Source organism: Barbatula barbatula (assembly GCF_947034865.1).
Source record: "Barbatula barbatula genome assembly, chromosome: 9".
In the NCBI taxonomy this organism is placed as follows: Eukaryota; Metazoa; Chordata; class Actinopteri; order Cypriniformes; family Nemacheilidae; genus Barbatula; species Barbatula barbatula.
This window is the reverse complement of record NC_136772.1, coordinates 999,408-1,017,570: the sequence shown is the minus strand read 5'-3', so window position 1 is coordinate 1,017,570 and position 18,163 is coordinate 999,408. Positions and strand designations below refer to the sequence as shown.

At 39.7% G+C, this 18,163-nt stretch overlaps 2 protein-coding genes across 9 annotated transcripts; one reads left to right on the top strand and one right to left on the bottom strand.

Annotated features, from left to right (window-relative positions):
* Positions 1-40: 40 nt before the first annotated feature.
* On the top strand, positions 41-7,603 carry LOC306898712 (thioredoxin domain-containing protein 6-like; the record flags this gene model as incomplete). The annotated part of the gene is made up of 18 exons (XM_079464456.1): positions 41-73; positions 166-223; positions 1,186-1,289; positions 1,373-1,444; positions 2,196-2,312; positions 2,393-2,468; positions 2,538-2,620; positions 2,847-2,939; positions 3,040-3,194; positions 3,830-4,032; positions 4,339-4,483; positions 4,760-4,867; positions 4,977-5,122; positions 5,329-5,470; positions 5,885-6,141; positions 6,225-6,323; positions 6,530-6,646; positions 7,584-7,603. The coding sequence occupies 18 exons, from the start codon at positions 41-43 to the stop codon at positions 7,601-7,603; spliced, it is 2,028 nt and encodes a 675-aa protein (XP_079320582.1).
* LOC306898265 (SWI/SNF-related matrix-associated actin-dependent regulator of chromatin subfamily A-like protein 1) lies at positions 7,516-17,814 on the bottom strand. Of its 8 annotated transcripts, XM_079463597.1 has the most exons (18): positions 17,290-17,801; positions 16,735-16,764; positions 15,626-15,893; positions 15,462-15,512; positions 15,119-15,379; positions 14,831-14,881; positions 14,416-14,596; positions 14,149-14,299; positions 13,395-13,556; positions 13,120-13,185; positions 12,416-12,556; positions 11,731-11,949; positions 11,364-11,434; positions 11,140-11,242; positions 10,352-10,534; positions 9,623-9,723; positions 8,413-8,509; positions 7,522-8,197 (listed from the first exon to the last, which is right to left on the bottom strand). In XM_079463597.1, exons 1-18 carry the CDS (start codon positions 17,500-17,502, stop codon positions 8,111-8,113), a joined length of 2,436 nt encoding a protein of 811 aa, XP_079319723.1. In that variant the 5' UTR covers positions 17,503-17,801; the 3' UTR covers positions 7,522-8,110. The 8 variants fall into 8 exon arrangements, 7 of the variants coding, with proteins under 7 accessions (XP_079319725.1, XP_079319723.1, XP_079319728.1 ...); XM_079463599.1 differs by lacking the exon at positions 16,735-16,764 and having other exon boundaries at positions 7,516-8,197; positions 17,290-17,814; XM_079463602.1 differs by lacking the exon at positions 16,735-16,764 and having other exon boundaries at positions 15,626-15,831; positions 17,290-17,797.
* Between the last annotated feature and the right edge of the window lie 349 nt (positions 17,815-18,163).

Sequence of the window (18,163 nt, the reverse complement as noted above, 5' to 3'; positions counted from 1 at the left end):
AAACCTCTTCTGATCTGATCTGATCTGATCTGACTGTGTCATGGCTGGTAAAAAGAAGGAGATTAGTTTACAGGTTTGTACTGTATCAGTGTTAAACTCAATTTGAGTTTTGCATCGTTTCCACTCCAGATGGCAAGAAATAATCTTATTTTGTTTTATTTTCAGGTCAATATTAATGACGATGATCAATGGGGTGAAGTTTTGGCAACGAAGGGCTTAACAGGTGTGTGAGTGTATATTACTGTACGTCTGTTGCAAAAATGATGTTTTTGGTTGACCACAAATAACCCAAAATATAGTTAAACCACAGTTAACCATTGTACCACACTTACATGAGAAATAAAGTTCAGTAAAGGTCACAGTAACCCTCCTAAATATACGTCAAGCTCCTTTTCAACAATCCAAAAGTGTGCTTAAACGTAAATGAAGTTCAATTCTATTTTCTTAGTTTATACTGTATGTGGTATATTTACTGCAATGACCATAACAACAATATAAACATGTCAGTTTATAAGACAAAAAACTCTTAGAAGTATTTAATAGGCTACTCAATAACAGACAATAATAGCCACGTATACATAAAGTATAATGAAGTATTTAGACATCTCAAGTAAGTCAAAAGTATGCAAAGAAAAACTACTCAAGCAGCGAGTTACTAATTACTTTGGATCTGATCATTGACAGTACTAATAATATTAATATTGATGCCAATGCTTTTATATTAACATTTATATTATATTTTAATTAATATGTTAATTATTATATTATTATCATAAGCAGATATCCTTGCAACATACACAGAGAGACTAAAGAATAGACAAACATCATCTAGCTCATCCATCTAGATTCAATGTCAACATAACTTATTTGGAATAATAGACAATGTCAAACTAAAGTGAACCAAGTTTTGCATCGAACGAACATCTGCACTTATATGAAATACAAACTTATTATAGTAAAACTGTGGTTATACAAAAGGTAATCCACCACCGTGTCTGCGACGCGTTTACTATAATAAACCCAGGGTTCATATTCATGATGGTGTGCTTTAGGTGAACAGACGATGAAAGGTCACATTGCTGTAGAGTCAGTACGACACACGGCTCAGAGAATCATCTGTCTGAAGACCACACTGATGTGTTGTTTTCTGTATAATCGATATACGTTGTATTTTGTGTCCGTCAGTGGTGGATGTGTACCAGAGGTGGTGCGGCCCCTGTCGTGCCGTCGTCAGTCTCTTCAGGAAAATAAAGAATGAGTTGGGAGACGACCTGCTGCATTTCGCCACGGTAGGACAAGCCGTCTAGAGATGAGATTTCACACGAACAATCACATGTCCACATTTCTGCCATGTTGTCTTATCATCCCGCAGGCCGAGGCGGATGGGATTGATGCTCTGGAGAAGTACAGAGGGAAATGTGAACCAACCTTTCTGTTCTATGCGGTACGTTTTTAAACTGCACGTCTTCGTGGGATCTATTTTAAACCAATTATTCGTGATTTGATAGCCAGCGTATAATAAACAGGTCAATCTCTTAATATCTAATGAGCATTCAAATTTAAAAGAGTGTAAAAATGATAAAGATAATAAAAGCCTTTTTGCATTGTGACAATGCCCCCGAATGTAAACAAACATTTATAAAGGTTTTGTAAATGAGTTGTGTTTGCCCTTTTGGTTGAGTAGTCTATTAAAGACTTTTCTCACATTGCACATAGTGATCATAGAAAAAGTACTTCAAGTGCACTTGATGGGTATATTTCAAGTATAAATGAGTATTAATACCTAAATAGGCACATTGTATGCATTGTATAAAGTGCAAAAATAATATAGAAATGGTGAGGTTAAGAAAACTTACTAAACTAGTAGTTCACAGAGAGCATACTTCAAAGTGTAGCCTAGTTAGATAATAAATGTGCTACGATAAAAGTTTCATGAGCAAAGAAATGTGCTACAAGTGTTGAACTAGTAGTTCACTTATAGTATAGGTGCAGTACGAACTATAAAACTGTAACTAGTTGATTTAATACTTTAATACTAAAGTGGGCCAGTTTCCTGATATAGTACACTAACAAGTATCGCAGTGTACTTAAAAATAGGTCAAGTTGAACTGAATTTGAGTAAATTGAGCTTGAAGCATACTGAACATACGTTTGCTGTGATGGTTAAAGTCAGTGTTCATGATGGTTTGTTGTAGGGTGGTGAGATGGTGGCGGTCCTGCGAGGGCCAAACGCTCCTCTCCTGCAGAGAACCATACAGGAAGAACTGAATCAAGAGAAGAACGTGCTGGAACATGGAGCCGCGCGCAGACCGGTCAGAACATCAACGGAGTTCACTGTGAACAACACATTTATCTGTTCAAAGACATGACAGAGATGACCTTTGTGTTTCAGCTGAAAGATGAAGGTTTAGTCGAAGATGAAGAGTCGATTGAAGATGAAGATCACATGAATGATGAAGATGTGTTTGGTACTCATTAAACTCACTGTCTCTCGCCCCTGTTCACTGGATTGAGCTGAACTCTTCTTTCTGTTTTAGTTCCTGCCGATAAGTCGTTCACGGTGGCGATAATAAAACCAGACGTGGTTGCACACGGCAGAAGCCATGAGATCATTATGAAGGTACCAAAGTCATCACTGATGTGAAGATGAGAAACGCTGTATCATTTCCATCACAATAACAAGCTCAGTTTGATTAAGTATACTTAAGTAAAGTCTATTTTTAAGCATACTTACTGGTTGATTCGTAAGCGTGCTATTTCAGCACTACTTTAGTTTGTGTACTTCAGTAACAGCGCCCCTCTTTTTTCAAGGGCTAGCATCTCATACCATGTTTTTATTTGTACAGATTCAGGATGCAGGATTTGTCATTTTGGCCCACGAGGAGAAAACGTTGACGGAAGCAGAAGCTCAAGACTTCTATCAGCACAAATCAAACGAGGTAACATCAGGTGTCATTACAAGATTCTTAACAAGTGTTTATTGGGTCAGTGATGATGTGTTTTGGCAGAACAGCTCATTGTCTGCTTGTATATTTCCAGTCTTACTTTCAGGAGCTCGTCCGGTTTATGTCGAGCGGTCCGTCTCATGTGCTGGTCATTTGTAAAGCGGACGGTGGTGGTGACGTCATTCCAGCCTGGCGGGAATTCATCGGACCACCGGACATGGAGGAGGCCAAGAGAAAAAAGCCGGACAGGTGCCTGATTACCACAGACTGTATATAGAAACACATTAGACACAATAAAATCACCTGTCCCCCTAAATATAATTCAAATTAAACAGCAATATATATATACAGTATAGATTGTTTAAGAAAAAAAAATTTAAATGCCCAAAACAATATAAATACTTTCACAGAAGCAAATGTCATTTCTACACATAAATGGTTCACAACATAACACACATTTTGAAATGTCCAAATATAATTTTTTTCTCAAATTCTCATAACCATTTTGCAAAAAAGTACACTGTAAGTATATCATAACATTTTTGTACTGAATTTATGAAGTAATTTTACTTTTCAAATAAATTTGATTTCATGTAATTACATTAATGCAATATATAATAAGTTTATTCGGACGCTCTGTCGATGGGCTGAGCTCTTTTCAGGCGTAAGTTCGTAGTTAAAAGAAGATTTCTAGACGTTTTCTGCATCGCCGTTCCATATTGTGCTCGCAGATTTCAGCACTATCAGTTTTAGCACAAGCACATCCTGTGGCCTTCTGCCCCCCCCCACACACACACCCTGCCCTGCCTGAGGACCCACAGAGAGACCATCTGTTCCTCCCTCTCTCCATCCATCTTTCTCATTGGCCGTGGTCTGTTCTTCAGCTTGCGGGCGCAGTACGGCACCGCGAGCGTTTTCAACGCCCTGCACGGCAGCCACGACAGAGAGGTGGCCAGCAGGGAGCTGGCGTTCTTCTTCCCAAACTTCAGGATGGCGGACCCAGGATCGGAGCAGGCCGGGCCGGAACAGGAGCATGTGGAGAGGACGCTGGCGCTCATCCGCCCAGACGCTGCCAGGGAAAACAGAGGCATGTGCCAACATTACGTCTGCGTTCGCCTCACACACAATCCATGAGTGTTTTAATACCAAACCGTGCGGTGAAGACTGATGCACACAAGCTGATTTACACACACGACTGAAGGCATCTTAGACGAGATCTCAGTTATTTCTTCTAGACATCTCACATGAAAAAATGATCAAAAATCTCACAAATGTCATTGGAGTTAGAGTGAGCTCGGTTTGGTCAATTTGTCAATATCTCAAACGCATTTACTCAAATCCAGATTATTAGACATACGGATGTAGTGTATAGTAACATCCGTATCTTTTCCAGAGGAGATCTTGGCCAGGATATACGCCGCAGGTTTCACGGTGGCTATGCAGAAAGAGGTGATGCTGTCTGAAGAACAGGTGAGACAGTTTTACAGCTCTCACCAGGACGAAGAATACTTCCCCAACCTACTTGACAACATGACCAGGTAACCAGGTGCACAAAACCTCCTTAAAGGGAAAGTTCCCTCCTTAACAATTCTGTCTTCATTTATTCTCTCTGTGTGGTTGAAAATCTGTATGCGAGTTATTCTTCAGTGAAACACAATGAAACATGCGTCCCAACAATGCAAGTCAATGAGGTTCAGTGCTTTTTGTTATCAACGTTCTTCAAAAGATCTTTTCTGCAGAAGAAAGAAAGTCATACAGGTTTGGTGTAATAGAGAAATTCCAGAATAAAGAGCGACTGGTGTTGTTGTTGACAGAGGGCCGGTGTTGGCATTGGCTCTCGTGAAAGAAGGAGCCGTGGAACACTGGAGAAACATTCTGGGACCCAAAGATCTCGTCCGGGCTAAAACTGAAGAACCCGAGTGGTAAAACCTAATCGGCTCGGCTTGTTTAAATCGGATCATCTCTGTGTGTTTGTGCGTGTGATGCATCTGTTAAGGTTATGATGGTTTCTCTCTGTGTGTGCGTCTGAAGTCTGCGAGCTCAGTGTTCTTCAGAGAGCTCAGATATAAATCAGCTGCATGGCAGTGGAAGTTCAGAGGAGGCCGAGAGAGAGATCGGCTTCTTCTTCCCTCCAGAACAAACGCTGGCCGTCATCAAACCTGACACTCAACACAAAGGTCTGCGTTCAATCGATCAATAAAAACAGCTGCTTGACTTGCGTTTATTACTAAAAACCTTGAAGCACAATGGCTCATACAGAGAAACCCGGTTAATATAGAAAGCATAACCTTTAGCTCTGGTTGAATAAAATGCAATATTATAAGGAGATGGGAAACATCGTACCGGACGAGTCTTTCATTGCGTTCGTTCTGTTCTTTATCAGAGGTAATCCTGGACGAGATTCGGGCCAGATTCACAGTTTCTCGTCTGAAGGACACGGTTCTGTCCAGAGAGATGGCGGAAGAATTTTATAAAGAACACAGAGATGAACCCTTCTTTGGCCAACTGGTCGATTACATGTGTCGGTGAGTTTTAACCAAACCCTGCTATCAAAAAAGACAAGTATGCACTGCAAAAAATTACTTTCTCACTTAGTATTTTTCGTCTTGTTTTCCAGTACAAATGTCTAAAAATTCTAAAATCGAGATGCATTTTCTTAATGAACAAAACGACCCGTCTTGCTTTTAGACAAAAAATATGAAACCATAAAATCTTTTACCCCATTGGCAGATTTGTTACTTGTTTTAAGCACAAATTCACTGAAATTTCATATTTTTTTCTTAAATCAACAAAAGGCATATTGATTCAAGAATTTGTACTGGAAAACAAGACGAAAATACTAAGTCAGAAAGTAATTTTTTGCCGTGTACTCGTCACGGTTAACAAGAGCGGGACGCTGTTATTCAAGCATGTAGATAATATGGGTTATGTTCAAACAGCGGTCCGTGTACGATTCTGGTTTTGACCAAAGAGAACGCTGTGGATGAATGGAGAGCAGCGATGGGCCCGACGGATCCCGGTGAGGCGAGAGAAACGGCCCCGGAGTCTCTGAGAGCTCGCTTCGCTAAAGACATCTTACAGAACGCCGTCCACGGCTCCTCAAACGCAACACACGCACAAGACAAGATCCGGTTCATCTTTGGAGAAATCAGCTCAGAGAGCGAGCTTGTCCATGATGCCGCGTCTCCTGCTTTAGGTGCTCATGATATAACACCTGTGAGGTGTATGTACATCCCGATAGATGTTGGTTTTGTATTGTGAACGTTCGTTTGTCTGTAGAAGCAGAGGAGAGCTTTGCAGAACTCAAAAACCTCCAAACGTCAAGATCTCCATCCTTTCATGACCTGAGGAATCAGACGGAAGGGAAAAATACCGGAAGTAAGTGCACAAGAAACAAACAAATGACTGAAAGGATGATTATTGAAGGAGGACTTTCCTCCTTATGACACTTTATTCCTCTTTTCTTTCATTGTTTGAGTAAATACTGTATACATTTAAATTCACATCAAATGTTCATAAAGGTGATGTAACCTCGTGCTAAAAAGTCTCATGCGAACACGAAATCTCTTCTCATGCTTGTCTAGAAGCAGAAGGCGGTGATGAAGTGACAGCGAGCCAGCAAACATCACCCGAGATCACGGCCGTCTCAGATCAGACAGGAACACCAGAGACGCCCGGCGGAAGCCAACACGACGACACCGGTCTGAGTGTCAATGTTTGATTTCATAGATGTTCTGCAGGTTAACGCAGTGATTTGTGACACATGAGACAAAACATGCAACAAATGCAATAAACACTGAAGTGACGAATCTGAAACCGTTTGCATTTTGAGCTCAGTATTGAGTCTCAATGACAGATTTATCTTTATTTAGAAATAGAAGATGAAGGTAAATACGTTTAACACATCTAAACATACGTGACCCTTGACCCCAAATACGAAAAGTCATAAGTAGCACGGTACATGTCTGGAAATAGCCGACAATTCATTGTGTGGGTCAAAATGGTTGTTTTTTCTTTTATGCCAAAAGTCATTAGGATATTAAGAAAAGATGGTGTTCCATTAAGATATCTTGTAAATTTCCTACCCTAAATATATACATCAAAAATTGTGCGTGGTGTGCAGATTTTATAGGCAGATACACGCCTATAAACATCACCGCTGCCGCTCTTTGAGAATTACCCTTTCCAGTTCAGAATTTCAGCTTTCGGGTTCATCTACCCTTCACGAGGTCATTACAACGGTTAGCCAATAGATGGGTTAAAACAAACCCGTTCCTTCTTAGCAACAGTCTGCTACAGCGCCACCGATGGAAAACTCTAATGGCACAGATTTACAAATACTTATATCTCTGCCTAATATTGTCCTTACAAATCATACATCAATAGAAAGCTTATTTATTCAGCGTTCTCAATTAAAATAACTGACCCTTGGTTTCATGGTCCAGGGTCACCAAAAGATTTTCTGTCATTTCTCAAGTGTCATGAATCAGTGCTGTTACACAAACTACAGACAGTATTTTAAAATGATATGAAACATGACAAAGAAAAATCTGAAAGCACGCAAGACTTTGATAAATCATCTTGAATGTTTTATTGATTCAGTGATGTGAACGTGACGTTTGTCCTCTTGTGTTACAGGTGATACAACAAATGAATAACATCTGCTGGATGTGTTTTGACACCTGACTGATTCATATGACTACAATATATTTGGAGATGACAATAACTACAAAACTTGTTGAAATAAATGATCCTTTTGAAACTAAATGTTAGTAAAGTTTGTACTTGATTCTGAAGGTAATCAATCACTGTACGACTTGTTATTAGATTCAGTTATTATAGTCTTTACGATTCTCATCTCTGCTGCTGATGTTATGGATTCTTTTGTCTTTTTTTTAACCGTTTGAGGATTGTGGATGTGTTTATTATGTATTGTTAATAAACTCTTCCACATCAAAAACTCAGAAATCATGTCTTGATTTATTTAGTACAAGAGTTTAGACATTTGACACGTCTTATTTGTGTAGATAGATTCAGCATATAGACAAACGGGAAACAATTGTTACTCCTTATTGTGCGCACAGATTCCATGATATTGTATTAACTGAGGAAAATAAATAAATCGGTCACATCACGGAAATATGTTTTTTACTGAATCTGTGTTCTTACTGATCTTCATCGATTAATGCAAGCATCTCGTCTTCATCAAAAGACCTCTGGAACATCTCAGTGATGGTCAACTGTTGAGGGTCCTGACAACAAGAGAAGCAAGTGGAATATATCATTTTCTGTCATGTTTAACAGTTTTATCATTTAAGACAAGTTTAGTAGATGAAAATAGACACCTTGTGTGATCCTGAAATCATCTAGAAATGTTTGAAAAACAAGCAAACTCTTGTCTAACGTATATACTGTAGAATGTGGTTAATAATGACCAGATCTGATTTTTGGACCGTTCCATACTGACCTTACTGTGGAAACTGGCAGATTCAGCTTTCTCTGAAATATTGGATTCAGACAAGCCCACCTGCTCTAAAACATTCATTTTATTTTGAATCATCGGCCTGGAAGAGAGAAGCGAACCATGAATGAAATGACACATCAAACATCTTTCGGTCTTAAGATGATCTGGGCCAAATGATAAAAGGGAAGAACACGAGTAAAAAGAACAGACAGCCGGACCTCCGCCTGACCGCAGGAGTTTTTGTGTTCTACCGGTTTATACGGAGTGTCTGCAGATATAAGCAACATTCATTTAAGACCATTTTAATGTCACTTTATATGAAATTTAAGACTAAACTTGCGATTTACATACACATTCTAATACATATATATATATATAAATTACGTTTTGTATTACACATACTGTTTTTTTCTGTGAAATACTGACAGAATTTAAAAATAAAAATATTGTTTTAAGTTTGTTTATATTTGCACAAAATAAAAAAGGAAAACTGGTTTTCAGAAGACTTAAATATTCTTAGATGTATTTAGTAAAAATAAATACAAACCAGGCTAAAGTGAATCTGAGATGATGAGCATCAAGTTTAATTTCAAGCATTCATTTCACTATGATTTCAATCTTTGACATGGCCTTACTCACTCACTATTAAATATATCAACGTTATATTCTTACAGTATGTTCTTTACATAAGATGATTTTATGTACAAAACAGCAAAACATTCAAATATACTTTAGATGGGTTTTCACAGACTTTTAACAGATTTCTAACTATTGCGGGGAGAAAATCTTTCGGTCTGATCGATGATTTGAAACAGTTTTTCTGTCCATCAGACTGAACGATTGTTTTGCACAAATGTAAGCAGAATATTTGAGACCCTTGAAGCTGAATGTAATACATATGAAGACTTTTAAAGGCCTTATATTAGAAAAATTTAAGACTTTTTAAGGATCCGTGGCCCTGTTAAAGACTGAAGTAGCAAAATGTTTAACCTGTAGCGGCACTACATGATTTAAAGCTGTAGTTCACTTGCATATTTGCCTCCATTGACTTTCCGTAGCAGGAATAAAAATACTGTGAAAAGTGAAATTTTGAAATGAACTACTCCTTTAAAGGACCGACTCGGATCATGTCGACAACATAAATAAAGTCAATTAAAGTATCTCTGGAATTCCTGTAGAAAGGGCAAAAATATGAAATGTAGATTTCACAAACCACAGGTAGTCGTCTGCAGTGCCTTTAGCCACCAGGTAATGAATGTCCACATTACTGGTTTGTCCAATCCTGTGCACACGGTCTTCAGCTTGAATCAACACCTGGAAACACAAACACATCATTGATGACGTCGAAATTAAAACTGAATAGTTTGACTTAATATTGCATAAAGGAAATTATAGTCTGTTTAATATTTGACTTGTGTTTCTCTCCTTAATCTTAAATGTGTGATTCCCTGTGATAACCACTGTGTGTGTGTGTGTGTTAGTACCTGAGCATATTGTGTGTTTTCACCTTTTTAGTTTTTACTTGTATATCTTTAAATGTTTTGCTTAGAGTCAATATGTTTCATGTAGAGCTGTTTTGTAACAATGAACATTGTAAATAGCGCTATATAAATAAACCTGACTTGATGTCATGTCTTACAGGTTTTCCTTGAGTTTTTATCAGACTCAAACGTCCAACAATTTCTGCTTTTCATACTCCATCTGAAATGTCACTTATTCTACAGAAGTCAAGGTTCTAGTTTATACTCGAATGTGAAGGCTTGCTCGATGATGGCATGCAACAAAAAACTTCCTCCGTGCCTTTCAGATCGGACCCACAAAAAGAAAATTCAAGCAATTTAGATATAGTATCAAAATATGTGTCTGCCTTTGCTAGGCCTGTAAGTCACAATATTTCAAATATATTTTTTCTCACTGCTCAGAATGTTTAATGAATTCTCACTCCGGGGTTCCAGAAGAGCTCAGCGAACACCACAAGATCAGCGGAGTGCAGCGTCAGGCCCATGTTAGCGGCGGTGATGGAGAGAACCGCCACACAACTCTTTGTGCTTAACTGAAATCTATCACACAGCTGCTGTCGCTGTTCGGACGGCGTCGATCCGTCGATACGAATATAATTGATTCCCTGCACAAAACAACAGAGTAAACACAGAACCATTAAAGGCAGAACGCATGATTCTGTTCAGAAACACTTTTTTATCCAACGTCATTTTCATCCCACTGCGCACCCAGACTTATATATTCATGCAGACATCATATGCCCTCACGTCCGCTGTTTCAATATAGAGAGAATGGCGGAGAAGCAGCAAAAAAACTACTTACCGGAGGAACCTTCAACGTGTAAATATAAAAAACGAAAGAAATTATTTGAAAAAGCCACGAAAACTCAAACTAACATCAGTGCAGCTTTTACACGGTGGAGACAGCTCCGGGAGGAAAAAGGTATTAACGCCGATACCATGTTTGCTCTGTTTCTTTTGGAAAGGTATCTACATGATTCGATAAAAATGTATTGGTGTTTTCGCATGGAGGGTGGGATCATGATTTCAGTGCTAGCAGGCTACAGTTAGCACCTTGAGTCATGCGTTCTGCCTTTACCCACATCCAAAACCCACAGCCAGGACCCCACAATAAATCTGTTCCTCAACAAACTATAATCACATGCAAATTTATAGTATATAGGAGTATATTTCAGTCTGGACCGGACTATGGCTGATGACAAACACAAACCTTCTCGCAGAGTTCTTTGGTCACGCTGTCCAGCACCAGCTTGTGATGAGCAAAGACCAGAAACTTCTCTCGTCCGCACTCCAACATGTCAGAAATATATTCCCTGAGACACAAGTTCAACACACGCTTCACTTCACAATCATCATTTTACAAACCAAACGTAAAAAAAACATGATGATGAAAACAGTGTTTGCCAAACAAGTAAACGTGTTCTTAAAACATACATGATGGCTTTGATTTTGGCATCTGCAGTGTGGTTGAAGAAGACCAGAAGAGCTTCTTTCTCTTGACTTTTCTGCAAGTTCATGAATGTTCAGTGAAGAGCGATATAAACACGAGTCCAAGTCAACACATTCACAGAGCAATGATGCTAATATAATGCACACCAAAAGCGAGCAATTGCGTTCCACCCTCTTTAATTCTCGCGTGAATTAAACGCTTACTTCGCGGTCGGTGTGAACCCAGAGTTACAGGTGAACTGTGTCGTTTTTAGTGGTGAAATAATCTTCCAGTAAATGAAAATACTGCATTCAGTAATATTATGACACCACTAAAAAAAGTGCTCAATGTTTATATGTAGATTCGTCTTACATTGCGGCATCCTTTGGCGAGCTCTTTGGCAGCGGCGTTGAGGGCGGCCTTGGTGCGGGAGTTGATGCCGTCTGTCGTCACGGTAACCACCTTGCGTTGTTTGGCGGGGAGCTGCGAGAGCACCTCTGATTTCAGACGTCTCAGCATGATGGACTCCTCCAGAAACAGCTTCAATTCGTTCAGATTACAGGAGCCGGAATAATCCCACCCCCACTGAAGCTGAACACACACGATGACATCTCAGTTATTTCTCCTAAACGTCAATGACATTCAATCAAGAGCAAATGGAAACTTGCTGAAGTTTCATGTACGTCACAAACGTTTCCGTCATGAGAGTTTGAGAAGAGATTGCAACAATGTGTTGACTCGTCTGCCGTTCATATCGAGATTAAAGATCTCAAACATTTCTCATCACATCTGAAATCCAGATGATTTGACCTCTACAATCATTTACACCTCCAGACTCTTCGTGCCTTTCAACAATTACACTCTTGTTTTGTATTTCTCCTCAATTTTGGGAGAAACATTTGAAACTAAGTTGATACTCAAATGAACAGAGAAAGCCATCCAATCCCCTGAGCTGTGAAAGAACAATTTATTACTTGACGAATGTAACGGTGTCATTTAGATTCATACAGATTTGTGATAACATTAGATTGAAACTCTAGAGATTTCATCCGTTTACCTGCTTGGCATCACAGTAGCGTGTCCCAAAGTCATGGAAGCGTGGGAAGAGAGAAGATCTCACAGCCTGAATCTGAGTGTAGAGCTCAGCGGGTCGGGACATGGCCGGCGTTCCTGACAGCAGGATGACTCTCTTAGCAGCCTGATCCATCAACACCAGACATCACAAACAAACAAATCACATAAAGATTGCATCAGTGCTCAACCGTCTGGTTTTTATTTTAGATTACATTCAACTTTATTGTCATTACACATATGCAAGTACAGTGTAAGGAAATGTAGTTTAGGTCTAACCAGAAGTGCTGTTAGCAAGTGCAGGATATACAGTTAGAATAAATACAGAATACAATATTATACAGTTATGATTTGTTTTTTTACAGTAGGTATGTTCTATGAAAATATGACAGTAGGTATTTACTATGAACAATATATACAGATGACTATATACTATGAACATTAACACTATGAACACTATGAACATTTGCTAAGCGATGTGCTATATGGCGTGAATACGCATTGGCAGATGTCGATAATTTATACGTTCATGTTAATAATTTGTGATGTGATTGCAATTTTGGACAGATCATAAGCGCTAAGCCATCGTGAACCCTATAGTGACCCAAGTTAGAACAGCAGGTTTGAGTGCTGAACACGAAGAGCCAAACAGTTGACAATTGTTTAGTGTTTGTTTAAAGTTCAGCAAACCTTCAGCAGAGGAAGAGCCGCCCTGCAGCGAGCCGTCTTCACGTTCTTCAGAAAGTGAGACTCGTCCTGTGTGTAAAAATCAAGAGTTACAGCCTTCAAGTCCAGACATGTGAAGGTTGAAGGAGATGTCAGGAAGAGATTGATTGTTTTATTCTATTTAAACTTGAACGTTTCAGGTCTGAACACTACACTGACGCCGTGTTGTGTATTGTTTTTATTCCTTGGGTTTCTCTGCACACTATGTTTTCCAGAAGACTCCGCCAGAGATATCTCACCATAATGATGACATTGAACGGGCTGGACGGCTGCTGTTTGTCCATCTTACTGAGCAGATCGTAGCTGACGATGTTGATGAGACCCGAGTGGAGGCTGTCTTTGCCTTTAACCACCACATTAATACTGTCAGCGCCCACGGACGGCAGCCATCGGCGGAAAGCCTGCGAGACACAGAGAGAGAATGTTCAGTGTAGCTTATTCGTCTTTTAAGAGTCTAAGGGGGTTGAGTTATGTGCTCATGGCGGTAAACGGTGTGACTTTAAAATACACCCTTGTGAATCCCCGCTGGGTGAGACTTGTCCTTCCTCAAGGGTGTCGCTGTGCAAAACATGAATGAATAAATCAATATTTCACATCGGGGATCTGTTAAAACGTTCTTGAAACGGATGGCAGCTGACGCTTTCAGGAGTGAGGATGACGAGATGTCTCTTATTAATAAAATGGCAAACATGTGCTTATATTTCTACCCTGTAGCTCCCAAACGCTTCTTCTGCCCAAAACAGTAACTACTGGATAAAGAGATCGATTTCAAAATAAATAAATTCAATTTTATTTGATTGTGAAATATATGCTGGTAATATCATTTCTTTAATACATTTCAAATAGATTTTAGAAAAAGAAATATCGTATCGCATTATTTAGCACGCTATCCCATATCGCATTTTTCCTCAATATCGCACAGCCCTATTCCGAATTCAAGACGGGACAAATTTCAACATAGCGAGACATTTCTTGTGAAGTGAGGGGCGTTACCTCGGCCCATGTGAAGCGTACTGAGGATGGGGCGACCACAAGCAACGGCCACTCCCTCCTGTAGTATGCGGCGATACAGATGGCCTGAACCGTTTTACCCAAACCCATGTCATCAGCCAACAGCAGACGGCCATCTCTGGACACTGCGAAACTAACACACATTATCACACTTTCTCATTTAATATCTAATTCTCTATATTTCTCGAACATATCATGTAAGAGTGATTTGAATCTTTTGCGTGTGTACTAAGAACACAAAAGTCATACTTGACTCCATCTCTCTGGAAGGGCATGAGGCTGCGTGTGAGCTCTGGATCTACACCGGAGAGATCGGCTTCAGGAGGAGCAGGTCTGGACTCGCTCTCCTCAAACTGAGAGGAGAAGGACTGGATCACAGCCAGAGGTAAAGGTTCAATCTCCACCGCCGACAGCTTGCTGAGTGAAGTCACTGTTCACAAGAGAACAAATGATGACCTTCATGAAGCGACCTCGCACATCCACCTTAAACTCTCTCCACGGTCAAACGACAGTGATGGAGATCAAGCTAGGCATCTCAATCCTATAAACGCTCCACAAACAGCACATGACGTTCGTACAGCATGCAATGACGACTGTACTTACACTCTTCAAAAACACACAAGAGTCAGAATTCATTTAAACGGACAAAGTGAAGGCGACTCACTGAGTTTTCCATAGTCCTCCAGCAAGAAACTCCACTTTCTGCTCTTCGTGTCTAATCACAACCAAAACAAAAGCACATAACAAGTCAAGTGTCCGGAACTTTCCATGTCCTATACAAGTTGTTTTAAAACATTAGAGGCATGATTTTTGTGTCTAGAACTACTGGAAATGTCTACTCTTCGCAACCCTTTGGCAGTAACAGCTTTTGCGAAAACAAAGCTACAAACTCTCTTTGGAACCCCAACCATAAGTGCCTCTCTTTACTTTTATACATTTCTGTTACGCTCACCGTAACACTTAGATGGCATCTGCTTGAAGATTCCAATGACATCAGCCTGGTATCCGATATCCACCTCCAATCGAGAGCGAGACACCAGAACACACTTCCCCGTGATGGTGGCACCTGGTTTCTGCCAGCCCTGACAGAGTCTCATCAAAGCCGCCATCGCGGCTCCGTCTTTGGGTCGACTGCTGGATGCTGAAATGTTCAGCCCTTCCATCCCGTCCAGAGGTTTCAGAGAGACGGAGGGGAAACTAGCAGCCTGATCCACTGTAACACAACCAAACACCATTGAACTCGCCGTTAAACCAGAGGAGAACATGTCCTACACGTGACAAGAAAAACCACATACTCAGCATCTGATGGTGCTCAAGACTGAAGTTCCACATCTTTGTCGCAGGATCTGTGATGGCACAAATAATACATTTACATTCGCAATTCATCTTTTTGTTCCATGGAACTCTGTATGAACTGACATGAGATGAGTGAACTCGACCGCGTGTCGTCTATACTCACCATAATTCTTGGAAGGAATGCTTTTAAACACGGTAATGAGATCGGCGTAATAACCGACCTCCACTCTGAACCGGTCGTCTGAATGAGACACACATCTTCCTTTAACACACACCAGAGGTTTCTTAGCAGGAACACCGGAGGCTGTTTCAGGGGCTCTAGAAGACCTCTTCTCTCCTGTCGATGCTTTGACTGTCTGTCCGTAAAAGCTAGAGGATGCAGAGGCAGTTTTGGGCGCCGGAGGAACAAATGGACCTTTATTGTCAATCAGCTGACCAAGCAAAGACAAAAACAAATATCATAGACGGACAATTTCCACCAAGTCTACCAAAAATGAGCCAAATCCAGATTATTTTACTCTACAATCTACAAATTCATTTGACATCCCCATACAGCGCACTTCATGGATTTCAACAACTCTCATCTATTTCTACTGTTTTTCTCTATTTCTGCAAAACTATAGGAGAAACACATGAGACTAAACTGATATCTAAATAAAACAAACTGAGCAATGAAATTTCCCCAAAACAATACATACGGTGCAAAACATCCAAAAACAATCCAGAAATTGTATTTGTAGCCAATAATGTCGTAGTCAGTGTGCTTATTTAGCTCTTGTGTCAGAAATCGGCAATTAACCAAAAATCAGTCATTGGTCATCACTACGCATGGGCCGAATACGCCTCCAAAGTATACCGCGTGTGAAACCAATAAAATGGGCCATTACACCGTTCCCAAGGAATCAGCTCATCGAAGACAGAACGTGTAGGATTCTATGCTGTTTTTTGTTTATGCTTAGTTTGTTGTTTGCTCATCTGCGTTTAATTTAGCGATGTACAATCATTTATCGGCCATATCTGTATAGGACGATAAATAGTCATTTTTAATGTTATTGGCCGATAATACAATTCAGGCCGATATATTATAGCTTCTGAATCATACGCTTGCACGCTGCTCGCAGTTCAAATCAAGCACAGTTGTGTCTTTCTGTCCTGATCATTCACTTACTGATATTAGCAAAACATTGTTGATGTAGTAGGTACAGTATGTAGATACAGTATTTATGAACGTGTGAATTATAGGAAATAAAGCATATTGTTTGAGTCACACACCTGTTTTTCTGGGTTGCTCTGGAAGAACATCTATAATTGGATTGTGGAGTAAAAAATTAAAGTTTGAAGGTTAAATATTTAACTAGTGTAAATAAAGCTTGGCACATGATGAAAAGAGAGTTTTCTACAGTCAATGTTTTCATATAAAAGCAGTTCTCCACTTTTTGCCTTTTGTTTCAGTCTTAGGAAATGTCAAAAATAATACCTACATTCTGTATATCGGCAAATATATCGGCGTTCAATGTTAAAGAATCATCGTTATAGTTATCGGCCAAAATTGACATACCAGTGCATCCCTAGTTTAATTGATTTAATATCAATTAATATTTATAAATGCATGCAAGCTCAATGATTAAAAAGAATGTACAAAACGACTAGAAAGGTCTGTGAGCCACTGATTTAACATGACATTGTTTACTACTGGTCCACAAAAATAAAGCATAATGTGTTTACACTTCGTAAAGCTGTAATCGCGACACACCCATACCGTGATGTGTTCGGTTATCGTGCCAAGCCTCGAGCGTTCTTAAACACGTGACGGTTTCTGGTACCCACCTGCTTTGCATCTTTCACGGCTGCGCGTGCATGTGTCCGGTCGGATGTAAACACCTGCTTTGTGTTTGCTGTGTTACTGTAAGACACAGAAGGGGATTGTGGGGGTTTATTTGGAGCAGATCCCTGCGCGAGTCTCTCAGCTCTTCTGGCCAGAGCTCTCCGTCGGTTCTCCTCAATGAGTCTCCGCTGCTCCGGAGTTAAACTCACAGACATTACTGCACTTCTTCTTACTCGAACCCCTTACAAACTTTACATATTCAACCTTTAACCTCTCACGGATGAGCAACAGCTCGTGTTATGTTACGTGTGCTCTGTAAGGTCCGCTTCTGTCGCTGATATCCACAGCAGCCGATCGCATCAAAATACGGGAAAACTTGAAAAGTAAAGCGAAATTATGGTATTAAATTCAATCGATTAATACATGATCGTGTCAAGACAATCTAAAGAAATGATATCGGTTAGCGAGCTAAACTTTGCGACAACTTCAAATGACGCGGCGCGCGACAGGACGTGACGACAAGACGTACGTGCTTGTTGAAATGTGATCGACGTTAACGTTCTCCAATGGGAAGACAGGATGTGAGACCGTAGGCGGGATCTAGGGATTGACACGCCTGGGGTTATGCTGCGTGATTTAATGATATTGACTTTATACACAAATTATATAAATAGAGAAGTGCGGTGGAAATTAGTTTTTTTATGTATTTAAAAAAATAGAATGTACAAAGTAATGAACAATACATTATAGAGTTATTTATTATAGTAGGTAAATATCATATACATACAACGAAGTGTATATATATATATATATATATATATATATATATATATATATATATATATATATATATATATATATATGTCATCACATTGG